At 41.6% G+C, this 27,689-nt stretch overlaps 2 protein-coding genes across 11 annotated transcripts in view; both read right to left on the bottom strand.

Moving 5' to 3' along the window:
• The window catches only part of LOC129815034 (coiled-coil domain-containing protein 120-like), a 28,928-nt gene extending 15,108 nt beyond the window's left edge, over positions 1 to 13,820 (bottom strand). For 2 of the 6 annotated variants that reach the window (XM_055868325.1, XM_055868320.1), the window contains exon 1: positions 13,467 to 13,820. The gene's annotated coding sequence lies outside the window, so the exon portion shown is untranslated. The other 4 variants (XM_055868322.1, XM_055868323.1, XM_055868324.1 and 1 more) reach the window with 4 other exon arrangements.
• A 1,083-nt stretch (positions 13,821 to 14,903) lies between these two features.
• Positions 14,904 to 27,391, bottom strand: LOC129815032 (methyl-CpG-binding domain protein 1-like). Of its 5 annotated transcripts, none has more exons than XM_055868315.1 (17): positions 27,165 to 27,391; positions 25,259 to 26,005; positions 24,611 to 24,754; positions 24,178 to 24,316; positions 23,736 to 24,058; positions 21,182 to 21,264; positions 20,956 to 21,005; positions 20,618 to 20,758; positions 20,481 to 20,534; positions 20,241 to 20,261; positions 18,515 to 18,613; positions 18,070 to 18,234; positions 17,662 to 17,850; positions 17,438 to 17,509; positions 17,033 to 17,119; positions 16,701 to 16,877; positions 14,904 to 16,459 (listed from the first exon to the last, which is right to left on the bottom strand). In XM_055868315.1, exons 2-17 carry the CDS (start codon positions 25,771 to 25,773, stop codon positions 15,983 to 15,985), a joined length of 2,736 nt encoding a protein of 911 aa, XP_055724290.1. In that variant the 5' UTR covers positions 25,774 to 26,005; positions 27,165 to 27,391; the 3' UTR covers positions 14,904 to 15,982. The 5 variants fall into 5 exon arrangements, with proteins under 5 accessions (XP_055724290.1, XP_055724287.1, XP_055724288.1 ...); XM_055868312.1 differs by having other exon boundaries at positions 17,662 to 17,871; positions 27,165 to 27,390; XM_055868313.1 differs by lacking the exon at positions 27,165 to 27,391 and adding an exon at positions 27,068 to 27,152 and having other exon boundaries at positions 17,662 to 17,871.
• Between the last annotated feature and the right edge of the window lie 298 nt (positions 27,392 to 27,689).

Below are 27,689 nucleotides of genomic sequence, written 5' to 3' on the forward strand. Positions count from 1 at the left end.
CGGAACGTTTGACCCAAGTTAAACAATTTAAAGGCAATGCTACCAAATACTAATTGATTGTATATAAACTTCTGACCCACTGGGAATGTGATGAATGAAATAAAAGCTGAAATAAATCATTCTCTCTACTGTTATTCTGACATTTCACATTCTTAAAATAAAGTGGTGATCCTAACTGACCTAAGTCAGGCAATTTTTACTAGGATTAAATGTCAGGAATTGTGAAACATTTAAACTCAGCTTATTTGACTAAGGTGTATGTAAACTTCAGACTTCAACTGTACGTTGTCAACTTTTATTCATAGGCTAGGTTGTCACAACCTCATGATGTGTACAGGGAACATTCTAGCATCATCTGGTAGCCTAAACCTATCGATGTTACATTGAGCTGGGTGAATGGAATATGAATGACAGTTATCCAATATGTTGTAATAAAAAAAATGTAATCCTCTAAATGGCACCGACCGCCACTGATATATATTAGTTCATATACAGCACCAACTAAATAAACATCAGATAAGGTCCGTAATCTACTGCCTGGACTTTAAAGCCTGCCAGCAATGGCCAAAGCAGGAGGTTGCTCATCTCAGTCTAAAGAAGTCAGGGGTAGCCTGTCATTTTTCTTTGTGGTATTATTCAGAATTCCATGCAAGCTTGTTCCAAATCAGGCCTTATTCCCTTACGCTGCATAGAGAACAAAAAATAGTGATACTATTCAGTGGCAGAGCATCTCTCACTCCAGAATCTTAGTCATAAAGAACAGGCAGCTCCTTGCAGTCTACTAAATAACCAAATCCTTCTTTCCTAAGCAAAACACCATCAACAACACAGAATGCCTCAAGGGCTAAGACTAAGGTTGGACCATTTTTAAGATGTGTACAGAGAACGGCACCATATTATCATCGTAAAAAAATAACATGTATCTACCACCTCAGTCATACTATATGGGAGATGCATGCTTCAAATACCTCACACATTTAACATGGGGTTCAGTCCTGGAGTTGAGACGGTCCTGTTTGCACGTACTAGTGTGAAATTCCCCTTGTGTGACTTCACATTGATAGACACAGAGGAGCCTCTTAAACAAACAACTGACACAGTAATGATTCACTGTCCATTGACACTGATAGTCTGACCCAACCCATCACATGAATCCACTCCAGTCCTAGTCAATTGATTATTCTTCATTTAACTTAATCTGCACTGAAGAGGACATCATGTTATTGACCAGTGGGAGGTGGTGTACCAAACTTCGACCAAAATTATGAATAATGTACCATTCAACAGTCTAAAAACATGGGGAAAAGGGGCAAGACAGAGATTGATAGGAAAAATGGCGAGACAGACAGGAACTGTTGGGTGTCCACTCCCAACAGGAACCGTTGGGTGTCCTCTTGGACGGAAGTGGTGAGTTGATGCCTGGAGCCATAAGGCACGTCATCTAGGAATGTTTTCTTCCACACAAACCAAATAATACACAGCACAGAAAGGCAGTGTGAGCAGCTAGATCTTTACTTTCCACAATCAGTTTAGAAAGTTCATAAATAATGAAGGTACGTTCATAAATAATCAAGGGAAACATGGCATGAGAGGGATGAGGAGCGGGTGAGCTGGTAAAATACAACAGCACTCCTATCTTACTGTTCTGGATTTACTGCCCTTTGAACCTAGAACCAAATAAAGCACACCTGAAAGGACTGCTGATCCCATGGTGTGAGTCAGAGGTAACTACTGGCACATCTGGAGGTCAGATGTGTTCAGAGACACAGGTCCAATAACTCAGCACTAAACTCACATTCCTGAGTGAATCCTACGGGAAAGAAAGAAGGTTTAGAGGAAAATCATCAGTCAGACCAAATGAGGTAAGAGACAGTGAGATGAGTGGGATGATCAGAGAAACAAGAGGGAGTGACTATTGACAGTATAAGAACGAGATAGACACTTGGGAGACCCAGCCAGAATATGCTAGGAGTGAGACAATGGTTATCGTGATACAGATGAGCTGTGGAGAGAAACACACTGATTAAAACATGAGCTGTGAGCGCAGGCAGGCAGCCCCTGTGCAGCTCGAATCACACGCATGCAAAATGTAAATCAGCCAGGAGTTTAATATTCAAGTCCAGGGGGGGGCGCATAGTCAATGCTGCAGGGCAGGCCTCTCTTTCTGTTCTACTATGTCCACCCTCACAACACCACATATCTTTACAAGCTTAGCCTATTATATGATAATATTCACAGGCCGTATAGCCCCACCCCTGCAGGGCAGTGCAAAAATCCATCACAGCTCAGTAAACAATGCGTCATTCCAGCCCATTTAAAGATACTAAAATGGCTTTCTTCTGTAGCATGGATTGTCCAAATACGTATTCATTTGCATATTTTTGTGCATACTACTTTGAATACTGTGATGTGGGCTACTATATCTTTGCCAAATTGAAATTGTTTCTGATTTACAGGAACCCAATGCTTTGATACCATTATGATTTTGATGCTACTAGCAGAGACTCAAAGAAGAGCAGCTGAAATGTGTCCTCGGCTCCAGTGCAGATATACCATCGGTGACACACTCAATCCTGGTGGTGGCTACAACCATTGTTTACACAGCTGCTGCCTGCTCCTGTCATGAACTGTCAAATGACACACAAACTCACCTCAACAGATATACCATAAATATATATACTCAGCATCAGAATTTAATAATAACTAACCAATTGTATTTTTTTAAACGGACCCGCAACCTTTTTGTTTTAGAAGAAATCTCTCTCATAAGTAAGCTGTATCAAAAATATATATTGAATTTACCTGCTCTCTTCTGTAGCTCTGCCACATTTTCTCTATGTTCATTTGTGTAACTTTCCTGACTTGACTTCCGATAATAATAGTATAGTAAGTATGCAGTATTCCTGGAGGACAGTTATGGAGACTAAACCATTAGCATAACACAAGGGGTGGGGGATAGAAAGTTAACAATATAACAGGAAATGTCCACACCTGGGAAGGAACTTCAATTGAAAATGCAGAGTTTGAAATGCATATCTTACCATATGCATTTTGGCCGAGAATATGTTTTCCGTTTAGTTCATTTTATTGTCATTTTCATTTGCGTACCCCTCTAAACGTCCCTGATTCCTGTTGCGTTTGCAAGAGATACACGACATGACCAAAAGTATGTGGACACCTGCTTGTCGAACATCTCATTCCAAAATCATGGGCATTAATTTGGAGTTGGTACCCCCTTTACTGCTATAACAGCCTCTACTCTTCTGGGAAGGCTTTCCACTAGATGTTGGAACATTGCTACGGGGACTTGCTTCCATTCAGCCACAAGAGCATTAGTGAGGTCGGGCACTAATGTTTGGCGATTAGGCCTGGCTTGCAGTCGGTATTCCAATTGATCCCAAAGGTGTTCAATAGGGTTGAAGTCAGGCCTTTGTGCAAGCCAGGTCTTCCACACCGATCTCGACAAACCATTTCTGTATGGACTTCGCTTTATGCAAGAGGGCATTGGCATGCTGAAACAGGTAGGGGCCTTCCCCAAACTGTTGCCACAAAGTTGGGAGCACAGAATCGTCTAGAATGTCACTGTATGCTGTAGCGTTAAGATTTCCCTTCACTGGAACTAAGGGCCCTATCCCAAACCATGAATAACAGCCCCAGGATATTTTTCCTTCTCTGCCAAACTTTACAGTTGGCACTATGCATTGGGGCAGGTAGTTTTCCTGGAATCTGCCAAACCCAGATTCGTCCGTCGGACTGCCAGATGTTGAAGCATCCCTCCAGAGAACGCGTTTCCACTGCTCGAGAGTCCAATGGTGGCGAGCTTTACACCATTCCACCCGACGCTTGGTATTGCGCATGGTGATCTTAGGCTTGTGTGCGGCTGCTCAGCCATGGAAACCCATTTCATGACGCTCCTGACAAACAGTAATTGTGCTAACATTGCTTCCAGAGGCAGTTTGGAACTCGGTAGTGAGTGTTGCAACTGAGGACAGACAATTTTTATACGCTCTGTGCTTCAGCACTCGACGGTCCCATTCTGTGAGCTTGTGTGGCCTACCACTTCGCGTCTGAGCCGTTGTTGCTCCTAGACCTTTCCACTTCACAATAACAGCACTTACAGTTGACCGGGGCAGCTCTAGCAGGGCAGAATTTTGTTGGAAAGGTGGAATCCTATGAAGGTGCCACGTTGAAAGTCACTGAGATCTTCAGTAAGGCCATTCTACTGACAATGTTTGTTTATGGAGATTGCATGGCTGTGTGCTAGATTTTATACAACTGTCAGCAACGGGTGTGGCTGAAATAGCCGAATCCACTAATTTATAGGGGTGTCCACATACTTTTGTATAAATAGTGTAAATTGATATTGATTGTTTATTCAAGGCACTCCAAGGGAAAGTAGGCCTATACTTGTTCTGGCTAGCTGTTCTCCTTCTATCACAACAATATCATTATTTCCTAATCTAATGCCAAAACGATGAAGATCACAAAGACGTGAAGTCAAAAAAAGCTATATTGGTGCACTAAAACTCGTAATGTTTTAAGTACACTCTTAGAAAAAAGGTCTCCAAAAGGGTTCTTCGACTGTCCCCATGGCATAGGATAATCCTTTTTGGTTCCAAGTAGAACCATTTTTGGTTCCAGGTAGAACCCTTTTAGGTTCTAGATGGCACTTTCTTTTAAGAGTGTGCAGTCGTGGCAAGTTTTGACAAGTTTTGAGAATGACACAAATATTAATTTTCACAAAATCTGCTGCCTCAGTTTGTATGATGGCAATTTGCATATACTCCAGAATGTTATGAAGAGTGATCAAATGAATTGCAATTGATTGCAAAGTCCCTCTTTGCCATGCAAATGAACTGAAACCCCCCCAAAAAATATTCCACTGCATTTCAGCCCTGCCACAAAAGGACCAGCTGACATCATGTCAGTGATTCTCTCGTTAACACAGGTGTGAGTGTTGACGAGGACAAGGCTGGAGATCACGCTGTCATGCTGATTGCGTTCGAATAACAGACTGGAAGCTTCAAAAGGAGGGTGGTGCTTGGAATCATTGTTCTTTGAGAAAACAGGTGCCGTCATCATTGCTTTGCACAAAAAGGGCTTCACAGGCAAGGATATTGCTGCCAGTAAGATTGCACCTAAATCAACCATTTATCGGATAATCAAGAACTTCAAGGAGAGCGGTTCAATTGTTGTGAAGATGGCTTCAGGGCGCCCAAGAAAGTCCAGCAAGCGCCAGGACCATCTCCTAAAGTTGATTCAGCTGCGGGATCGGGGCAACACCAGTACAGAGCTTGCTCAGGAATGACAGCAGGCAGGTGTGAGTGCATCTGCACGCACAGTGAGGTGAAGACTTTGGAGGATAGCCTGGTGACAAGAAGGGCAGCAAAGAAGCCACTTCTCTCCTGGAAAAACATCAGGGACAGACTGATATTCTGCAAAAGATACAGGGATTGGACTGCTGAGGATTGGGGTAAAGTCATTTTCTCTGATGAATCTCCATTCCGATTGTTTAGGGCATCTGGAAAAAAGCTTGTCCGGAGAAGACAAGGTGAGCGCTACCATCAGTCCTGTATCATGCCAACAGTAAAGCATCCTGAGACCATTCATGTGTGGGGTTGCTTCTCAGCCAAGGGAGTGGGCTCACTCAGAATTTTGCCTAAGAACACAGCCATGAATAAAGAATGGTACCAACACATCCTCCGAGAGCAACTTCTCCCAACCATCCAGGAACAACTTGGTGACGAACAATGCCTTTTCCAGCATGATGGAGTACCTTGCCATAAGGCAAAAGTGATAACTAAGTGGCTCGGGGAACAAAACATCAATATTTTAGGTCCATGGCCAGGAAACTCCCCAGACCTTAATCTCATTGAGAACTTGTGGCCAATCCTCAAGAGGTGGGTGGACAAACAAAAACCCACAAAATCTGACAAACTCCAAGCATTGATTATTATTATTTTTATTATCATTAAACCTTTATTTAACCAGGAAGGGCTCATTGAGATTGAAAATATCTGTCAAGACTTCTGTCGAAGTCGGTCCCTCTCCTTGTTCGGGCGGCGTTCGGCGGTCGACGTCACCGGCCTTCTAGCCATCGCCGATCCACTTTTCGTTTTCCATTTGTTTTGTCCTTGTCTTACACACCTGGCTTCAATCCCCCAATTACTTGTTCATTATTTAACCCTCTGTTCCCCCATGGTTGTTGGTGAGTGATTCTGTAATAGTGTCTGTGTGTAGCTGGTGTAGAGGAGTCAGGCGCAGGACAGCAGATATGAGTAATAAACGTAATTTACTCAAATATTCACAAATACAACACAATAAAATCGAGCCCACAATAACGGACCGTGTTACAAACAAACAATCACAAGGACAAAACAAATGGAAAATTAAAAGTGAATAGGGGATGGCTAGAAGGCCGGAGACGTCGACCGCCGAACACCGCCCGAACTAGGAGAGGGACCGACTTCGGCGGAAGTCGTGACAATCTCTTTTTCAAGAGTGTCCTGGCCAAGATAGGCAGCACCAAGTCATTACAAAAATGACAGACAAACAACATGAAAAACTACAAGTAATCTAGTAAAAAAAACAGAATTCACAAGAGTTTAACAAAATCAAAAACAGCAAATTAAAAACATTGACAGGTCAGGGAATCAGTCTCAAGATCATTCATCAGTGATTTAAAAATACCAATCGGGACAAGTTCTTCCAGTTTAAAAGTATTTTGTAAGGCAAGAATTATGCAAGAATGGGCTGCCATCAGTCAGGATGTGACCCAGAAGTGAGTGAGGCTTCGATGTAAAAAAGATATTGTAAATACAGTCTTCAGGATTTATTACAGTCATTCTGTCTCTCATTCAACAAGCTGCACCTGAACAGCCAGCCACCAGCTGGACCCTGTGGAGAGATTATGGAGGGTCAGGTGACCTTCCAATATGATATCGTCTCACTCTCTGTACCTCCCTGAACTACTGATTATAACATGCTTATCAGCAAGACCCAGAGCAGCTTAGCACGTGGTGGCCAATCCTATGGCCAGCGCAGTATTCCCATTTTGAAATCCTGCTCCCTTCACTCTGCCCTTGATGGCTTGCTACCCTACGCAGATCTGAAACAACAGTATAGGTGAAAGCAATCTGGTGATTCCTCCTACTACTAGATTTCTGGTAGGTTCAAGGTAGAACAGAATGTAATAAAAAATGGAATGTGGCCATATGTCCATGGAGATTATTACTATACTCTTTTCCCACATGAAGGGATCTCTGTATCTATTCCAAATCCTTGCAGTGAAAATGTTTTGTCTTAATCCCCAAGCCCTTTATATTGGTTCAAATCCTCGCTGTTGGATGACACAGAGACTCATTGACACATCACAATGTGAATGACACAAGGTAACACTTTCGGCACTTTACCTATCCAGCTGAGTCTGGGTCGGTGTGTGGGTGGGACCCAAGAATATTATTGTGTAGGCTACTTTACACAGAGTGTACAAAACATTAAGGACACCTGCTCTTTCCATGACATAGACTGACCATTTGAATCCAGGTGAAAGCTATGATCCCTTATTGATGTCACTTGTTAAATCCACTTCAATCGGTGTAGATAAAAGGGAGGAGACAGGCTAAAATAAGGATTGTTAAGCCTTTAGACAATTGAGACATGGATTGTGTACAGTGCCTTTGGAAAGTATTCTAAAATAATAAAAACATGTACTCAGCCATCTACACACAATACCCCATAATGACAAATGCTCTGGATCGACGTGTACGACAGCGTGTTCAAATTGACACCAATTACCAGCAACTTCGCACAGCCATTGAAGAGTGGGAAAACATTCCACAGAACACAATCAGCAGCCTGATCAACTCTATGCAAAGGAGATGTGTCGGGTTGCATGACAAAAATGGTGGTCACACCAGATACTGACAGGTTCTGATCCACGGCCCTTTTTCTTAAGGCACAGTGCATTCAGAAAGTATTTGGACTCCTAGACCTTTCCACATTGTTACATTACAGCCTTATTCTAAACTGGATTAAATACATGTTTTCTCAATCCACACACACACTAGCCCATCATGACAAAGCAAAAACATGTTTAGAAATGTTTGCACATTTATAAAAAATAAAACCGAAATACCTAATTTACATAAGTATTCAGACCCTTTGCTATGAGACTCGAAATTGAGCTCAGGTGCATCCTGTTTCCATTGATCATTCTTGAGATGTTACTACAACTTGATTGGAGTCCACCTGGGGTAAATTCAATTGATTGGACATGATTTGGAAAGGCACACACCTGTCTATATAAGGTTCCACAGTTGACAGTGAATTTCCAAGCAAAAACAAAGCCATTAGCTGAAAGGAATTGTACGTAGAGCTCCGAGATAGGGTTGTGTCGAAGCACAGATCTGGGGATGAGTACCAAAAAATGTCTGCAGCATTGAAGGTCACCAAGAACACAGTGGCCTCCATCATTCTTAAATGGAAGAAGTTAAGAACCACCAAAACTCTTCCTAAAGCTGGCCGCCCGGCCAAACCGAGCAATCGGGGGAGAAGGGCCTTGGTCAGGGAGGTGACAAAGAACCCGATGGTCACTTTGACAGAGCTCTAGAGTTCCTCTGTGGAGATGGGAGAACCTTCAAGAAGGACAACCATCTCTGCAGCACTCCACCAATCAGGCCTTTATGGTAGAGTGGCCAGACAGAAGCCAATCCTGAGTAAAAGGCACATAACAGCCCACTTGGTGTTTGCCAAAAGGCACCTATAGACTCTCAGACCATGAGAAAAAAGATTCTCTGGTCTGATGAAATCAAGATTGAACTCTTTGGCCAGAATGTCAAGCGTCACGTCTGGATAAAAACTGGCACCATCCCTACAGTGTAGCATGATGGTAGCAGCATCATGCTGTGAGGAATTTTTTCAGCGGCAGAGACTGGGAGACTAGTCAGGTTTGAGAGAAAGATGAACGGAGCAAAGTACAGAGAGATCCTTGATGAAAACCTGCTCCAGAGCGCTCAGGACCTCAGACTGGGGTGAAGATTCACCTTACAACAGGACCATGACCCTAAGCACACAGCCAAGACAACACAGAGGAGTGGCTTCGGGACAAGTCTCTGAATATCCTTGTGGCCCAGCCAGAACCCAGACTTGAACCCAATCGAACATCTCTGGAGAGGCCTGAAAATAGCTGTGCAGCAACACTCCCCATCCAACCTGACCAAGCTTGAGAGGCTCTGCAGAGAAGAATGGGAGAAACTCCCCAAATACAGGTGCACAAAGCTTGCAGCGTCATACCCAAGAATACTTGATGCTGCAATTGCTGCATAAAGTGCTTCAGCAAAGTAATGAGTAATGGGTCTGAATACTTATGTAAATTTAACATTTTATAAATGAGCAACAATTTCTAAAAACCTGTTTTTGCTTTTTCATTATGGGGTATTGTGTGTAGATTGATGAGGGGAAAAAACGATTGAATCAATTTTAGAATAAGGCTATAACTAACAAAATGTGGAAAAAGTCAAGCGGTCTGAATACTTTCCGAAGGCACTGTATGTGTGTAATTCAGATGGTGAATGGGCAAGACAAACAATTTAAGTGCCTTTGAACGGGGTATGGTAGTAGGTGCCAGGTGCACCAGTTTGTGTCAAGAACTGCAATGTTTCTGGATTATTCACGCTCAACAGTTTCCCGTGTGTATCAAAAATGGTCCACCACCCAAAGGACATCCAGGCAACTTGACACAACTGTGGGAAGCATTGGAGTCAACATTTGCCAGCATCCCTGTGAAACGCTTTCGACCCCTTGTAGAGTCCATGCCCTGAAGAATTGAGGCTGTTCTGAGGGCAAAAGTGGTGCACCGATATGACATTTTTGGCCAATACCAATATCCAATATTTTCCTTGGCAAAAAAAAATACCCGATACCGATCACCGATATTTAAAAAATGTGCGGCCTTTTAAGGATTCTAGTACAGTTAAATAGTTAACACACATACATGGATGCAGCGGTCTAAGGCACTGCATCTCAGTGCAAGAGGCGTCACTACAGTCCCTGGTTCGAATCCCGGCCCGTGATTGGGAGTCCCATATTGCGGCGCACAATTGGCCCAGCGTCGCCCGGGTTTGGCCGGGGTAGGCCGTCAATGTAAATAAGAATTTGTTCTTAACTGACTTGCCTCATTTAATAAAGGTTACACACACACCACTCTGACCACAAAGTTATTTTGTTGGCATTTACGTATGTCCCCATTACCAGTAAAACATAAACAAAACCTATTTATTTCACTTACTTGCTGTGCTGTTTCGCTGTTCATTTGTTCAGTCGTTTCATTCTCAACCAGGATTTCATCATACATGTCAAGCAGTGAAGTTTCAGCTCTGTCTGTCCGTGGCCTCTTTTCCTCAGTACGCACTGTGTCCATTTCCATCTTGTCCAGCTGTGTATGTAACATTTCACGTAAACCCTGTTTCTTGTCTGCATCGAAGTAGCGGTCCTTGTACATAGCAACGAGCATGGTGGCGACACAGTGAAGAGAGAATGCCACCGAAACGCTTGTTCACAGCCTGTCGCCAGTTTTGTTGAGCAGGCGTTTCAATGCCATGACCGAGGGTATCACGTCTGCTGCAGGCGCAGTTAATGAGCTTATTTCTTGAGTCAGTTGTTCGAATGGACCTAGCTGGTGTGTTCATGTTTCCAAGTTTCAAACATGTTCTCAAATGCATTGAAATGGCAGCAGCGGTATGACAACCAGCACATTCATGGGCATGAAATATGACTTTCCTCAGTACGAAATCCTCAATGACCCACTGTGCTGTCAGACTCAGCATGCTCATGGGGCTGATATCGCTGGTCCAAATGTCAATCATGAAGCTAATAGCAGTGACGCTATTACTGTGTAACTCCGGTAGGGCAACATCTGATAAATAGCACACTTGGTAACTTAGTGTGTACCGGTGCGCGACCAGTCGGCGAGCCAACATCACCCACGACAGAGAACGGTTGATTGTCAAGGGCAATGAATTCCATTATCTTGGCTTTAATGGATTTCCCCTTTGAGTTGTCTCGCTGAAATGTTCTTACTCATTCAAATGACTGCTCAACTTGTTGACTGCTCGATCCACACAGCAGACATTGTTGGCTAGGTTAGGAATGCATGTGTAGCACTACATTTTACGTGGCGTCATTACGTCATGTACCTACGTTATATAGGTATGCACATCAGCTTTGACATCGGTGTTGGCATTTTAAGCTAATATCGGCCGACTCCGATATCTTCACCAATATATCGTGCATCCCTATTAGGAAGGTGTCCTTCGTGTTTTGTACACTCAGTGTATGTCTGGTAGCTGATAACTACATTCATGGAACATCAAGCCAGCTGCTCAAATCCTGTCAGTCCGTTCCAGTTCAACATTCAATAAATGGCATGGACATGGTGTCTCCTTGGCGCAACAGCCAATTATAATGTTTGTGTTCACCTGAGTCTGAAAACTCAATTTCCACACATTGTGAAGTGGAATTGACTGTACACAAGGTCAGAGCATGCTTTATAGAAAAGTAGAATAATAATTATACTTGATTTATATGAAACAATGACATGATGAGGAAGGCCAAACCAAGAAGGACAAACCAACCTGCAGTTTTAGTTAACTTTGGCTACAAGAAAACAGTGTGCACAAACGATACTCCTAGACAAGCATTCAAAAAGGTTTACCGTCTGCCGCCCACTGATTTCCAGACCATTCTTTAACTTCATGGATGTACTGTGACATCCTCTAATGGTCATGCTCAATGAACTCAAAGACCATGTGAAAAGGATAACTTCTAAAGTGATCAGTGCCAAGCATCACTGCATTTGCAACAATATAGAAAATCCTTTTCTGAGAACACTGCAGTGTTCCCAGACAGACCAAAGCGGCAGCAGCAGTGAATTACCCCGAGGCGCTGTCCGGGTGAACAGATTTGGACAAGTACCTCAGATCCTGGCAACTCTGGATATCCTTGTTCATGAATGTTTTTATAATAGTGTTAATATCAGTGCCGGTCAATGAGTGTGGGAACATGCACAACCTACAGAACTTGTCTCTAACAACTCCACTGTTAAAGCTGAAATTATAAATATATATAACATAATTAACCATCTTAAAGGTTGAGAAAATAAAGAAATATTTAATTATGTTAGATAGTCAGACAATAACAGGGACAGATTACATGAAAATAGCTTTTGAGAACAAAAAGTAAAGGCTCTAGGTAGTAACTGTATAAACTATTGATGGGCCCGGTGTATGTATGTATGTTCCATATCATCATCATATGCAGCAACAGCTCGAGGACATTAAAGCCCCCCCATCATACATGTGCCTCAGTAAATTCTACAAACGTAGTATTCCGAATAATATCTTTTTGAAATTTAGTATGTGTCCAACCTGATATGGGAATTCATCAATGTGTCATGATGAAATGTCAAAATGTAAGGTATAACCAGAAGAAATCACAATCCAAAATAGGTGTTTTGGTTTTTCAGGTGACAAGAACACAGTGGGAAGGCTACACAAATATTACAGTAGCAGTGGTGAGGATGTTGAATAGAAGATATATAATTATAAAAATGATATTTAAAAAAGAGCATGCTACATGTGGCCACCTCCCCATTCCATTAAGCCCAGCTTAAAAGGCTAAAATAGCAGTAGCCTACCCTACATCTGCATAGATGCTGCAGATAGACACATTAGACTGGTACAGCCTAATCAAAAACAGATGTGGGTTGATGAAGGCATCTCATATTGCATTTCTTAATTGCATTGCGTCAGGAAAGACTTTGAATGCACGTTTTTGTTCTAAAGTAATTCTACAAAATGATATTGGAGAAGGTTTTACTTGCCTGAAAGGGAACCCCGTGATGACGAAGATTTGAATCTCAAATTAATTAAGACGTTCCATGAACTCATGGCTTGAGTATATTATTGGCTATAGGCTAATATTTTCCATGATGTACACTTGACTATACTGTTACAACGAAGAGGACATATTAGAGCCTATAGAATCCCCATCACTGGGAGTATGACCGGTGTGTGCGGAGGTCTCCATGGTGCTGTTCAATCTGGTAATGCCACGGGAGACGGCCCGATCAAAGCGCTCGAGGTTATGTTCTTTGACTAAAATGTCACAGTGTAGCAATCAATGGACCATTCGCTACAATTTCACGATATTCTTCTTCTGCTTATCCAATGTGGCTCCATATTCCAATTGAAATGCATCAGCTGCCTCTTTCTCGCGCGTCTACAACCCCCATTCTCCCTTGCGTCGACGCCTTCCGCATCCCAAACGTGAAATCTGTCTTCGCGGAAAAGGTTGTCCTACCTAGTGCAACGGGCAAGATATAGAACGTTTTGAATAGCAGGTTTCATATCACACAGACCTATTAGTATAATTTCACTATCGGTCATGTTTCAAAATTAAATAAATACCTGCGTTTTGCCTACATTTCCAATCCGTGGCGCGCTCCGTGTCGTCCTACATTATAGCCTATACTGTTTGCTAAATTCACAAACCATGGCCACCACACCTTGTATGTAAATTAGTAACGTGCTCAAACCTTGATAAAGAACCAAATAGGCTTGTAGCTAGAATACCAAGTTTTTATTTTCATACGGTCCTTCACTGCCTCCTGTTGTAGCCTAACTGACATTTTACAATGAATCCTATCCTGATAAAAAAAAATGTATTTGCCCTAAATAATATAAAAATTCGTATAATGGATCACAGCCACAAAACTAATGGCCAAAATACTTATATTTTCATCACTTTTTTGGGGGGGGGGGGGGGGGGGCTTTATTATATCACCAGCATTTTCCCACTTTACAGATGCATATTTCTCCACGATACCAACAGTTACAAAGAAACCATATGGAATAACTGTCTGAAGTAGAAGGAAAAAAATGCACTGATCAGCCCCATAGGAATAGAATTCACATGCTTCAAACAAGTGGCAATAAGAGGGATTTTTAAAAATCATGATAGAATAATTTCAGGGTTCAATTATGATTTTTTAAATACAAATATTACTTATAGAAATAAAATGTTTTCAAAAATAGCTGTACAGAAAACGAAATAGTGCTTAAATTTTAGCACATCTGTATTTTTCAGATGTATATCTGAAGAGTACATCTTCAACAGAGAGAGATCTGACTGTAGTTACGTAGCAACGTTTCTATGAGCACTGTGAAAGATACAGCACAACATGCTTAATTCAAATCAAGCAAGCCATTTGGCTGTGGTTCTCTTCAGATGATGATTGACAGTGGCAATAGGAAGATAATGCTTATGAGAATTATCACACTGTCTGTCACCCTCCAGAAGAGGTTCTGGAAGCCCTTCTCTCAAAACAACATTGTGTTATATGGTTGACAATGTGATAATCCCATCACAGGAGGTTGGTGGTACCTTAATTTGAGGATGCGCTCGTGCTAATGGCTGGAGAGGATTCAGGGAAACGGTACCAAATACAGGTTTTTGATCCCATTCCATTCGCTCCATTCCGGCCATTATTATGCACTGTCCTCCCCTCTGCAGCCTCCTGTGAATCCCATCCATGTAGGTCTTCAGTTGGGCCATTGGTTTCACATATTGATTTGCAAATCAATAATCTAATCAAACAATACTCATGTGCTAATGGTCAATAACTTGTTTGAAGGTTTCTTACTTTCCCAAGATAATCAGTGGTTTATCTACATGAGGAAATGTGGACGCACTGACCGTCCACATCGAGCACTAAACAGAAGAAAAATAAACAGGACACACGGCTCACATTGGACGTCAGAGAGCAGCTGAAAGCTATATCTGTATTTTGTACTAGTTCTCCAATCAACCTGAACACCTATTGGAAAAAAGCAGGCTTTAAACCCTCATGATTTGTACATTTATTTGTAAGACATACTAACAAAATGGGATATAAAAAACACGTCCCTCAATTTCTTAACAAATATCATTGCAAAGTCTAGTGGTAAAAGCGCAAAATACTAGACAGTCCTGGTTGTCCATCGCCAGCAGACTTGAGATGTTCTGTAAGGGCAGAGCTGTGATGCTCTGTACTGTGACACTGCTAAGTGCTGGTGACCCTGCGCTGCGGCACCAAATGTTCTTAAGGCCAGGCACCACAGGCTGAAATTACATCACAGCATCTACCTATCAATTTTTAGATTTGTTGGTATTTTGGTCCATTAATATTAGTATTTTCAAAAAGTAAACAAAAATGACAATCTTGATAATAATGCATATTTTCATTAGTTTATCATACTACAGTCATCAAAATGTCATTAATGTTAACCACTTTAAAATGGACATACATCCATCATTTCAAAGCCCACTACATTGGATTACACAATTTATAAACCCATTTCATAGAAAATGTAAAAAAACTGAACTATATGTAGTAACTTACTTTGAAGAGATGGTGATTGGGTCTAAATATGTGTTTGTTAGTCTAAATTCAGTGTCCTTGTCTTTAACTGCCAATTCCGAAAAGTCAAGATTCTTCCCACACGCCAACTAATTTCCCCCAGCTTCAGAAGCATCTGTATTCACCAAATAGTGAACCTTAGATATATTCTCATACTTGCCCAGAGGGAATTGAATATGTTTTTTTTAATGTGCCAAAATGCATTTTACTTTCATATCTTTAGTATTTTACAGATAAAAATATTTTTAAAGTATTTGTCCACAATGCACTGAGTAAGTCCGATCCTGGAGTGTCTTAACAATACGAAACCAAAAATATTTAGACTGACTTAATCCAGTGTCCAGACTTTTTTTTGTGTTGGATATGTAAATATTTAAATGAGATGTCACCTAATTTGTATATTTCAATTTTTAAAAAACTGAAATTGTAATACAAAAAAATATTATTTGTGTCTACGTTCAACTGTAGAAAGTTGATTGTGATATGATTAAGGGGGGGATCCCTATTACGGTGTGGTGTCTGGCCTTAATAGCTGCAGGATAAGGCCTTACACCTCGCACAGTGCTCTGTTTCTTTAAGTACCAGAAAGTCACAGGTTGATGCCCGCTCAATGATGATTGGAGCCTGGCTGAATGGCTGCTCCTTGGTCGGGACCCCCTGGCACACGCTGTACTTCTCCAGATCCAGGAGCAGGTTCGCCACCTGGGGCACAGATGTCAAGCAGGATGGGTGAGCTTCATACAGCGGGTGGGTGAGGAGCAGCGGCTGGCCCTGTACACAGATCTGATAGTAGAAGCTCGGGTCAATCTGCACGGTTGTGTCCACCATGTGGGAGAGCTTGGAGCACTGCAGTAGCTGTAGCGTCGGGCCCTCCACCATTATGGCAAACCAGAGTGTGGGGAGTGCAGAGCTGTGAATGGACTTCAGTAGCTTTAACAGCTCATGTTCTTGGTCGATCCCACTTGTTCCTGCACTGTCAGCCAGACTGAAGATCTGAGTGATCTACACAGAACATAATAGGGGTAACAAAATACAGTTGGAATCAATTCCACTCCAAATCGAGTCAATTACAGATTTACTTTCACATGTATCTCCTATAGAATATTTTAAAATGAAAACTCCAAGCATAATTGTAATCCCTAACTTCCTGTAGTTTGAAATTGAAAGGTAATTATTGGACTTAAATATCAGTTACAATGTTGTAAAGTGTACGTATGCACCAAAGCAGGAAGTGGTCACTTACCATAGGTGTGACCTCCTCCACTTCTGGCTCCCCAGACGGCGTTTCTACATCCGTGTCCACACTTGGCCTTCCTCCGTTCATTCCACTCTGTCTGTCCGGAGCTGCTGAGGACGTATTCTCAACTGGGGGTTCAACATATTTCACCGCAGGGTCTGCCGGTTTGAACAGTGTGCAATACTGGGCAATAAGAAAGAAATACACCATTATACCATACTCCAGTCTAAATATTAAAAAGGTAAACACTGAAGAGCACACTAGTCACGGGATTTTATTATACTGTAAAACATTACATGCTTAAGAGAATTTCAATAAGGTAGAGAAGGGTGACTCACTGCTGGAGAACTTATAAGGTTGAGGATATCTGGTACATGCTCCAGAAGTGAATTATTTTTGACAATTTCCACAGTCTCTTTGTGAGCCTGTAAAATATGAAAAATCTGTTGAAAATATTGTGCATTGGAAAGATAAGCCTTTTTAACCAATATAAAATGCCAAAAGGCAAATGCCACAAAAGTAAACCTAAACAGAAGCTTAAAAGGGAAAAACCATTGCATTTTGCACCATCATGATGTGGCCAGTGACACTTTGCTTCTTGAAAGTCCTAGATCTTGAAAACCTGACTGCTGACATGCATAACATTTTTGGGATCAACAGTGGACTAATGAGAGAGAGAAAAAAAAGAAAAAAAAGGACCAAAAGATAGGTTTGAGTTGATGTTCTCTAAGTCTGATTCCAACCTGGACTGTCGGTATATGGTTTCGGAAGTTCTCATCCTGGGGTTTGCTGGGAAGCATAGGGCGCCAATGTGCCTACAACAATAACAGACACAATTAATGCACATATCAGTATTTGCATGGAATCCTGTACTCAAGACAATGTGACGTTAAGATGGGACAACAATAATACAACTTTTTAAACATTTCCTTTCCCTATCGTGCCATCTCCACATAGCAGTACTCACTGTTTCCATGTAGCGATAATCCTCTTCTTCCTGCAGTGGCTCGTCTTCATCATCAGTGAACTCCATGTCCACTTCCAGATGCTGTGTTTTTCTTTTCTTTGGGGTTGTCTTGCGACTGTATGTAAAGTGAGGCCTAGGCCTGCCAAGCTGCACCCACCCCTCTTGGGACCCAAAATCAGTCTGGCCCAACTGAAAGGGCAACAAGTGTCTCTGTCAAACACATACATACACATAAGAGCACCATTGAAAGCGTTGTTAGGAGTCCATTCATGGCATAACAATGAGTACGGCCATTGCTTAATTCCAAACAAGGACTAATTCAAACGGTACTTTTAAAAAATATTGTCACCCTCAAAATGCTAATACGACTGACAATTATTTCAACATAGGTGAGTAATCAACCCTTACCATGGCCTGTCTCTGGCACTGCCGTAGACGGCACTTCTGTCTCTTCTTATTGCTGCCTCCAAACTTGGGTTTGTCTATGCAGAAATCACAAGTGCCACAGTCTGTCCTACTATTACAGGCTTCACACTTCCCACAGGAGCGCCGCTTACGTTTCCTCACCCAAGCCTGAAAGTCAGAATGATAATTAAAATGTTTTAAAAAATTACGAATCATTATTTGTACTATCGTTAAATGTTTTTTATTTTTTATTATTCCAACAAGTACATGTCACTGTCTAGATATTCAGTGTACCGATATAAGGTAGCTTGTTGGCCCAAACTGTGGCTAAATTCAGATGGAGACCTCACTAGGAAGAACAGGTTTTTAATGTGGGAGATGCTGTAATCGGCCAGCAGAGGGCACTCCTAGATAGAAGTTGGGTAAGATATCTTGAAGCAGGGCTCACCTCATAGTCAGCATCATCACCATCAAACTCTTCATCGTCATCTTCTATATCGACATTCACAGAGAAGTCCTCAGGGTCACTGTATTGAGAAGTGGAGTTCTGTGGGAATAATGAGATTTATCTATTCTGCCCTCTCCTCTTTATTGAATACCAAATCAAATTTTATTTGTCATGTGCCAAATACAACCTTACTGTGAAATGCTTAAATACAAGGCCTTAACCAACAACGCAGTTAAAGAAATAGAGTTAAGAAAATATTTACTAAATAAACTAAAAAATAAAACAAAAAGTAAAAATAATGAGGCTATATACAGGGGGTGCCAGTACCGAGTCAATGTGCGGGGGTACAGGTTAGTCGAGTTAATTTGACTATGTTGGTCGGGTTAAAGTGACAATGCATAGATAATAAACAGCGAGTAGCAGCAGAGTAAAAACAAAAAGGGTAGCTGTGCCACTAGAGATTCTGGGTGCGAGTCCAGGCTCTGTCGCAGCCGGCCGCAAACGGGAAACCCATGGGGGGGCTCACAATTGACCCAGCGTCGTCCGGGTTAGGGTAGGGTTTGGCCGGCAGGTATGTTCTTGTCCCATTGCGCACTAGCGACCCCTGTGGCGGGCTAGGCGCAGTGCACACTGACACAGTCGCCAGGTGTACAGTGTTTCCTCCAACACATTGGTGCAGCTGGCTTCCGGGTTAAGTGGGCATTGTGTCAAGAAGCAGTGCGGCTTGGTTGGGTTGGGTATCGGAAGACGCACAGCTCTCAACCTTTGCCACTCCCGAGTCCGTACGGGAGTTGCAGCGATGAGGCAAGACTAACTTCCAACTGGATACCACAAAATTGAGGGAGAGGTTGTTGTCACATTGAGGGAGAGGTTGTTGTCCTGGCACCACACCTGCCAGGTCTCTGACTTCCTCCCTATCGGCTATCTCATCGTTGTCGGTGATCAGGCCTACCACTGTTGTGTCGTCAGCAAACTTAATGATGGTGTTGGAGTTGTGCTTGGCCATGCAGTCGTGGGTGAACAGGGAGTACAGGAGGGGACTAAGCACACACCCATGAGGGGCCCCAGTGTTGAGGATCAGTGTGGCAGATGTGTTGTTGCCTACCCTTACCACCTGGGGGCAGCCCGTCAGGAAGTACAGGATCCAGTTGCAGAGGGAGGTGGTTAGTCCGAGGGTCATTAGCTTAGTCATGAGCTTTGTGGCACTATGGTGTTGAACGCTGAGCTGTAGTCAATAAACAGCATTCTCACATAGGTGTTCCTTTTGTCCAGGTGGGAGAGGGCAGTGTGGAGTGCGATTGAGATTGCAGATCTGTTGGGGCGGTATGCGAATTGAAGTGGGTCTAGTGATCATAGATCATCCAGTTTATTTTCCAATTATTGCACGTTTGCCAATAGAACGGATGGTAGAGGCGGTTTACCCACTCGCCGATGAATTCTAGCAAGGCATCTCATCCTCGGCCACCTGTATTTCCGTCTTCACGCGAATGACGGCGATTTGGGCCTGGTCTCGTGGAAGCAGTATATCCTTCGCGTCGGACTCATTAAAGAAGCTCTTTTCGGTCATGAGACGGTAGCAGCAACATTATGTACAATATAAGTTACAAACAACGCGAGAAAAAAAAAAAACATTATTATTAAATTACATTCATAGTTTCCTTTGCATATTAAATGATTACTAAGATAAGGATTAGAGGAGTATTATTAGAGGGCTGGGTATTGTTACCTGCAATTCTCTGCTGTCAATCTGCAAAACAAATGCTTTACATTCAGTTAAGGGAGCTTTTCATGGAGGTGAAGAGAACATTCCAAATTCACTGTCAATGTTCATATGTGGATTTGTGGGACATACTGCTCTATATTGAGTAAGCATAAGCATAAGAGATATGAATAGACAATAGCCTTCTGCATTTGTCATATACATGCAAACTAAGATATCCTAGGTAATGGGATTCTAGAAAATTACCTTAAAATTCGCCATGGGATAGGGATCCAACATTTGGGGACCATCAGGTTTATACTGAAATACACATACATAAACAATCAAAATAAACTACCACTTGTATTTCTTCAATCTCTGTCTGTTCTTTGGTCAGTCTATACCTTGAGGATAGGACATTTGCATTTGCGTTTCTGACAGCGGACACGTTTTCTGGTGTCAGGGTTCAGTGTTTTTTTGCAGTTGGCACAACTCCCACAATCTTCTGTGGTAAGGCAAGCCCTACAGTTACCACAAGGAATCCACTAAAACAGACATACGGAATTCTGGAGTTAGAGTATTCCTATCCATTTAGACCTATGCTGATAAATCATTGTTTAACTACGTAAAACTGAAATAAGTAAAGAGTCAAAAATACAAAACAGGAAGTCGAGGAGCATGCACGCATGTTAAAAACAGAAATGGGAGTAGTAGACTCGTTAGTTGAGGAAAACCTGTTTACCTTTCTGAATCTTTGATGAAGTGGAAACTTGGCTATAGCTGGATTGTTGGCTAAAAGCAAAGAGGGATACTGTTAACACAATATTAAACATATACATCATAAACAGTAAAAACAGGCACATTTACAATATTTTTAAACTTAAAAATATGTAAATTCTGTTCCTCTTCAAAACAAATTTGTAAAATGGTTTTCCTTTAATTGGATTGACACTAAAGAGTTGACATACCCCTGCATATGGTGCAACAGGGACTCTTCATCTGCCTTTCATACTCTAAGCCTGTATATGAATTACCACAAATGGCACAGATGCTGAAATAAAGAGTATCGAAGCAAGTTACCTAAGGTACCAAGTGCATAATATCACAATCATTCTCAAGATATTAACATCAACCCCTACAAACACTCCCATGTATTCTTTGCTTATTTTACATTTAAAAAAGCTCTATCAGGGGAAAACACTCAAGCAGACATGCAAAAAAACATTTCCAATTCACACATGCGTATAATAGGGCAAATATAAGCAAATAAACAAATATATACTGAACAAAAATATTAACGCAACATGCAACAATTTCAATGATTTTACTGAGATACAGTAAATCTGTCAATTTAAATAAATTCATTAGTCCCTAATCTATGGATTTCACATGACTGGGCAGGGGCGCAGCCATGGGCGGGCCTCAGAGGCCCACCCACTGGGGAGACAGCCAATCAGAATGATTTTTCCCCAAAGGCGCTTTTTTACACACAGAAATACTCCTCAGTTTCATCAGCTGTCCGGGTGGCTGGTCTCAGACGATCCCGCAGGTGAAGAAATCGGATGTGGAGGTCCTGGGCTGGCGTGGTTACATGTGGTCTGTGGTTTTGAGGCCGTTTGGACGTACTGCCAAATTCTCTAAAATTACGTTGGAGGCGGCTTAAGGTAGAGAAATTAACATTCAATTCTCTGGCAACAGATCTAGTGGACATTCCTGCAGTCCACATGCCAATGTCACACTCCCTCAAAACTTGAGACATCTGTAGCACTGTATTGCGAGACAAAACTGCACATTTTAGAGTGGCCTTTCATTGTCCCTTCACAAGGTGCACCATGCTGTTTAACTTCTTTGTGATAGGGGGCAGCATTTTCACCTTTGGATGAATTGCGTGCCCATAGTGAACTGCCTCCTACTCTGTCCCAGATGCTAATATATGCATATTATTATTACTATTGGATATAAAACACTCTGAAGTTTCTAAAACCGTTTGAATGATGTCTGTGAGTATAACAGAACTCATATGGCAGGCAAAACCTGAGAAATATTCCAAACAGAAGGTGAGAATTCTGAGGCTGGTCGATGTTCAACTCATCGCCTTTTCAATTCCCTGTAAGATATGGATCTGTTTGCACTTCCTACGCCTTCCATTAGATGTCAACAGTCTGTAGAACGTGGAATGAAGCCTCTAGTGTGATGTGGGGCCGGATGGGAGGTGTTTCAGTCAGTGGTCTAGCAGAATGCCAGTTCCTGTTCACGCGCGTTCCAAACGATATCGTCTTGCTTTCCATAACTTCTAGAGACACAAAAGAATTCTCCGGGTTGGAAGGTTATTGGATAGTTATCATGACAACATCCTGAAGATTGATTTTCTACTTAGTTTGACCAGTTTATTCAACCTGTTATATCACTTTTTGAAGTTTTCGTCCAAGTTCGCCTGCATCTGCGCGAGCGTTTGGACATGCTAGCAAAAGTAGCTACTTAAACATAAGTAATGGACATTATCGAACAAAACAACGATTTATTGTGGAACTAGGATTCCTGGGAGTGCTTTCTGATGAAGATCATAAAAGGTAAGGGAATATTTATGATGTAATTTCGTATTTCTGTTGACTCCAACACGGCGGAGAAATATTGTTATATCTGAGCGCCGTCTCAGATTATTGCATGGTGTGCTTTTGACGTAAAGTTTTTTTGAAATCTGACACAGCGGTTGCATTAAGAACAATTGTATCTATAATTATATGTAAAATATGTGTCTTACATCAAAGTTTATGATGAGTATTTCTGTTATTTGACGTGGCTCTACAATTTCTCCGGATATTTTGGAGGCATTTCTGAACATGGCGCCAATGTAAACCGAGATTTGTGGATATAAATATGCACATTATCGAACAAAACATAAATGTATTGTGTAACATGATGTCCTATGAGTGTCATCTGAAGATCATCAAAGGTTAGTGATTAATTTTATCTCTTTCTGCTTTTTGTGACTATCTTTTGCTGGGAAAATGGCTGTGTTTTTCTGTGGCTATGTACTGAGCTAACATAATTGTTTGGTGTGCTTTCCCCATAAATCCTTTTTGAAATCAGACATGTTGGCTGGATTCACACCATGTGTAGCTTTAATTTGGTGTCTTTCATGTGTGATTTCATGAGAGCTACATTTTTTCTGGCTTTTGGCCAAGTGGGATGCTACTGTCCCACATATCCCAGAGAAGTTAATCAGCTTCTTGATATACAACACCTGTCAGGTGAATGGATTATCTTAGCCAAAGAAGAAATGCTCACTAACTGGGATATAAACAAATTTGTGCACAAAATTTGAAAGAAGCTTTTTGTGCTTATCGAAAAATGTCTGGGTTCTTATTTCAGCTCATGAAACATGGGACCAACATGTTACATGTTGCGTTTATATTTTTGTTCAGTGTATATATAGCCTAAACCCTGATTATGTATGAGGAATGTGTAAATTTAAATTCTCAGAGATAAAATTATAGGATAACATAGGAGCATTTGACTCACCAAAAGAAGGGCTCTGAACCAGCCATCCCATTGATGGAGACTGAAAGTGATGATGCAGGGCTCAAGGGCAGTTTAGTTGCATTTTGCTTCATACCTTCCACATCATGAGCGACAGAAGCTGAACTAATCTTAGCAAGAGACAAGTTCGTTCTTGGGGGAGTGGTATGTTGGAGGTCTTTGCTTGGCGTGCCCATAGAGCTGCGACTCAGAGGGGTCAGTCTGTGATGGGAGTCAGGGCTGTCTGCCCGGTCCCCTCTGTCCTTCAAGCTGGACTCTGAGGAAAATCCACAGTCTACTAAGGGAGGAGGATCCTTCTGTATGTTCTAACAGACCATGGGTTAGAATAGACAAGATGGGTTTGTTAGAAAATACATTCAAATTAGTGAAGTGAAAGAAAAGGTATAATTTCAAGTAAATACTGGGAGCTTTTTTTTATTATTACCGTCTTTCTCGCACGCAAGGGCTTGGGTTGTCCAGCACCCCTGAACACCCCTGCTTTGTAATCAAACATTGTCATGTCCAGAGTATCTGCCAGAACTTTGGAAAGCTCAACCCGACTTCTCACGCGCTCATTACTCGGACTTCAGGTTCACAGAGAAGGGAATAAAGATAGGGTGATCCATTAGTGGCATCAATGTTTTATAAAAAGTTAACTTAAAGCATATAATACTGACAATGAAATGAATGTGCCTGTATTATTAAGAAATTGGTTTTACCGCGTTTTTATTTCAAACCAACGGCTTATTCAAACAGGTACAGCAAGTGAGCTCTCGTAATTAACAATGAACCTCATGTCATGAGACAATACCAATGGTTAAAAATCTAGACTGGACCTTGGTCTAAAAATTAATCCAGTTTTGCCAGAATGTTTTTACCTCATGTAATAAACATCACTCTGTCCAACACTAGAACCTGAACGACGAACAACCGCTTTGCGCTTCCACCCCTTTCCAAGTGCCGGCCAGTCCTCCCAGCCCTCTTCAACTGTTACTCTTTTCTTCCGTCTATAAACAGAAAACCTGGCATAAAATAAAAACAAGTGTCAGCAAAGTATATCAGCATAAGAGCATAAAACATAACAGCAGAGCATATCGACTGGCTAGTCTGTATAGTTTGACCGTCTACATATTTGCTACAAGAAAGAACATTTGGGGCCCATTACAGCAGGTTGACGTTAATTGTGATGAATCTTGCCCTGGAGGCAGAACTGAGCAATTTCTGCTTGATAGGCCAACTGCAAAGACCAAATTGTCTATATTGCAAAAAATATGAAAATAAAAATGTGCTTTAGGTCTTAATTTAATGTTACGTCAAGATGTCAAGATTCATGACAAAAAAACAAAAAAAAAACTGCCCCAGATAAATCCTTCTTTAAAAAAGGTAGGGTACTTTTATGTTGGGGAGTAAATTAGCCAACGTCTGTATTGATTTATGGGCCCTAGAAATCCTGACATGTTTTAATAACATTGATACAACAGCAGCCAAAGCTAGTCAAATCAAGTGTCACATCTCACTCAACATACAGGTTGTTGCTGTTGATTTTCTTCTCAAGGCCTGCCACGCTACCGCTCCTTTCGCTCCTTTCGCTCCCTGCAACACTCTCCTCTTCGGCATCCCCTTTGCCATTCACGCGTCGCTCCCCCATCGCAAGGCCCAAGTTCCAACCCTGTGTGTCATCTTCATAATTGTCATCCTCCAGGGGCTCAAACCAGTCTACAGGTTGTTCCTCAGCAACTCCCCCTGGGATCTTCTCTGTCTGCCCATGGCCTGTCATCACAGGAACAGAGGTGGCATGGTCCTGAATGTCAAGGCTGTCCGAGGGAGCCAGGGCCTCCAGTGGCGATAGGACCTGAGAGGTCCTCTCCATCCCATTGTCCCCGACCTCAGTCCTCTCCATCCCATTGTCCCCGACTTCAGTCCTCTCCTCCCTTTCTATAGGTAGATCATTTGTAGGTTTTAGTACCTCTCCGTTTATCTCCATGTCTTCCTCTCCTGGCCCTCTCCCGGAACCTATGTTATCCACCAGTCCTTCATTCATTTCTGGGGCTCTATACACTCATGAAGCCACAGGTCTAAATGTTCTCCAAAATGTTCTTGAACAACGACTTCCAAGGTTCACACATCCAAGACTTTGCATAACAATACAGAGGAGTGCTCACATCCAGTGGGGCTCTAGAGTAACTCAAGCATAAACTTTGCTTCTCTGTATATGTGCTTGCATTCCCGCAGGGCTTCCCAAAAACTTCAGTCTTCCCATTGATGTATAGGACCTGAAAAGATAAAGTTGAGAAATAACAGCATTGGCTTTATGCAGGCTTTTAGCAGAATTTCACATGGGTATACCCTGAATCAATGCATCCACATCATAACACCATCCCAATACAGTCAGCTGAGCTGTTCAATAAGTTTCAGCCTAATCAAGCCACTGGCATTAATCATGATACTTGCTTGACTGACAGTCTGCTATTGCCAGAGACTGCTACTCATAATATATTTCTGGCTTGACAGTCAGCTGTCCGGTAATTGAAAGTGTGTAAATTTTGTTAACAATTAGAAACATCATGTGGAGATTTATATGAAAATAATAGGTACTTCGTTTTTATTAGTTGTATGGCTATTAGTAGTTGTACACCAACTTTATTTTGTTGTTAATAAAAAAAATATATATATATTATTATTTGACAGTATTTGCCATATTATTGTTTCTACGGGTTTTTTTTACACTTGAAACGAGATGGAGCATCATTCAAGACATTGCATCCTCCACAATGTCAAATATATTCAGACATGTCAACTCCTATCTACTGTAACGTTAGCTACAATAATCAAACCAACGTTAATCAATAACTCTAACAATGTAACAAATGCCCCTCTCCCCTATGTATTGATTATTTTAGTGACGGCGTTACCAGATATTTGGTAAGAACGACATAAGTGTTAGCTAGTAGCATCACACAGATAAGCTAGTTAACGTACGTTAGCTAGCTAATGCTACCATACTTCGTCGCCTTTTGATTGTTAACTAACGTTAGCTAGATAGCTAGCTTGTTAACATAGCAGCTAACGTTAACAAGCAAACGACAATTCACGACCACCATGGCAAAAAGACTAAAGTCATTTCAAACACATTCACATATTAAAACCAAAACCGCGAAACAGCTACCGAGATACCACAGACAAATATATGAAACATATTAGGGCTAACATTAGCTAGATAAAGTTACCTATTCATATAATCCTTGTTAGCGGAAGTATAGCTAGATCAGTTAGCCACATTAGCTAGAAAAAACGTCGTTAGCTGTTTATTGGACAGAGCTAACGAGCTAACCCACCACTTGCGAGGAGAGACATACATGTGATAAATGGACGCAGCTCCAAAACAAAACAGCATAAATATTTTCAAAACAGCATTAAATATCAAAAACTTACCATCGACGGTTAAGAACCGGAAATTACATGCAACATAACAGGAAACACAAATTAAACGCAAATATGGATGCTTGGGTCGTCCCTACCCTCTACCCCTGACTATTTCTACTGCTACGTTAGTTTACCCCTACCCTTACCTTAACCTAAGACAGTGTATATTACATTGACAAGACATTCGCGTGACCGCTACAACAATGGAAATTCATGTCCTCAAAGATGGACGGCAGGCGGGAGGAGGTGAAATCAGGTGGGACCATTCTAGCCAATAAGAGGGCAGATTCTTGTGTGACCAACATGCCGTAGAGATAGATATATGTTATTACAACATGTATTTATTTTATTAACACTTTATTAACAACTATTAACACTGTATATAGACATAATATGACATTTGAAATGTCTTTATTCTTTTGAAACTTGCGTGAGTTTAATATTTACTGCTCTCTTTTTGATTATTTCACTTTTGTTGATCCATTTCACTTGTTTGGCAATGTAAACATATGTTTCCCATGCCAATAAAGCCCC

This window comes from Salvelinus fontinalis, chromosome 18 (genome assembly GCF_029448725.1).
Source record: "Salvelinus fontinalis isolate EN_2023a chromosome 18, ASM2944872v1, whole genome shotgun sequence".
In the NCBI taxonomy this organism is placed as follows: domain Eukaryota; kingdom Metazoa; phylum Chordata; class Actinopteri; order Salmoniformes; family Salmonidae; genus Salvelinus; species Salvelinus fontinalis.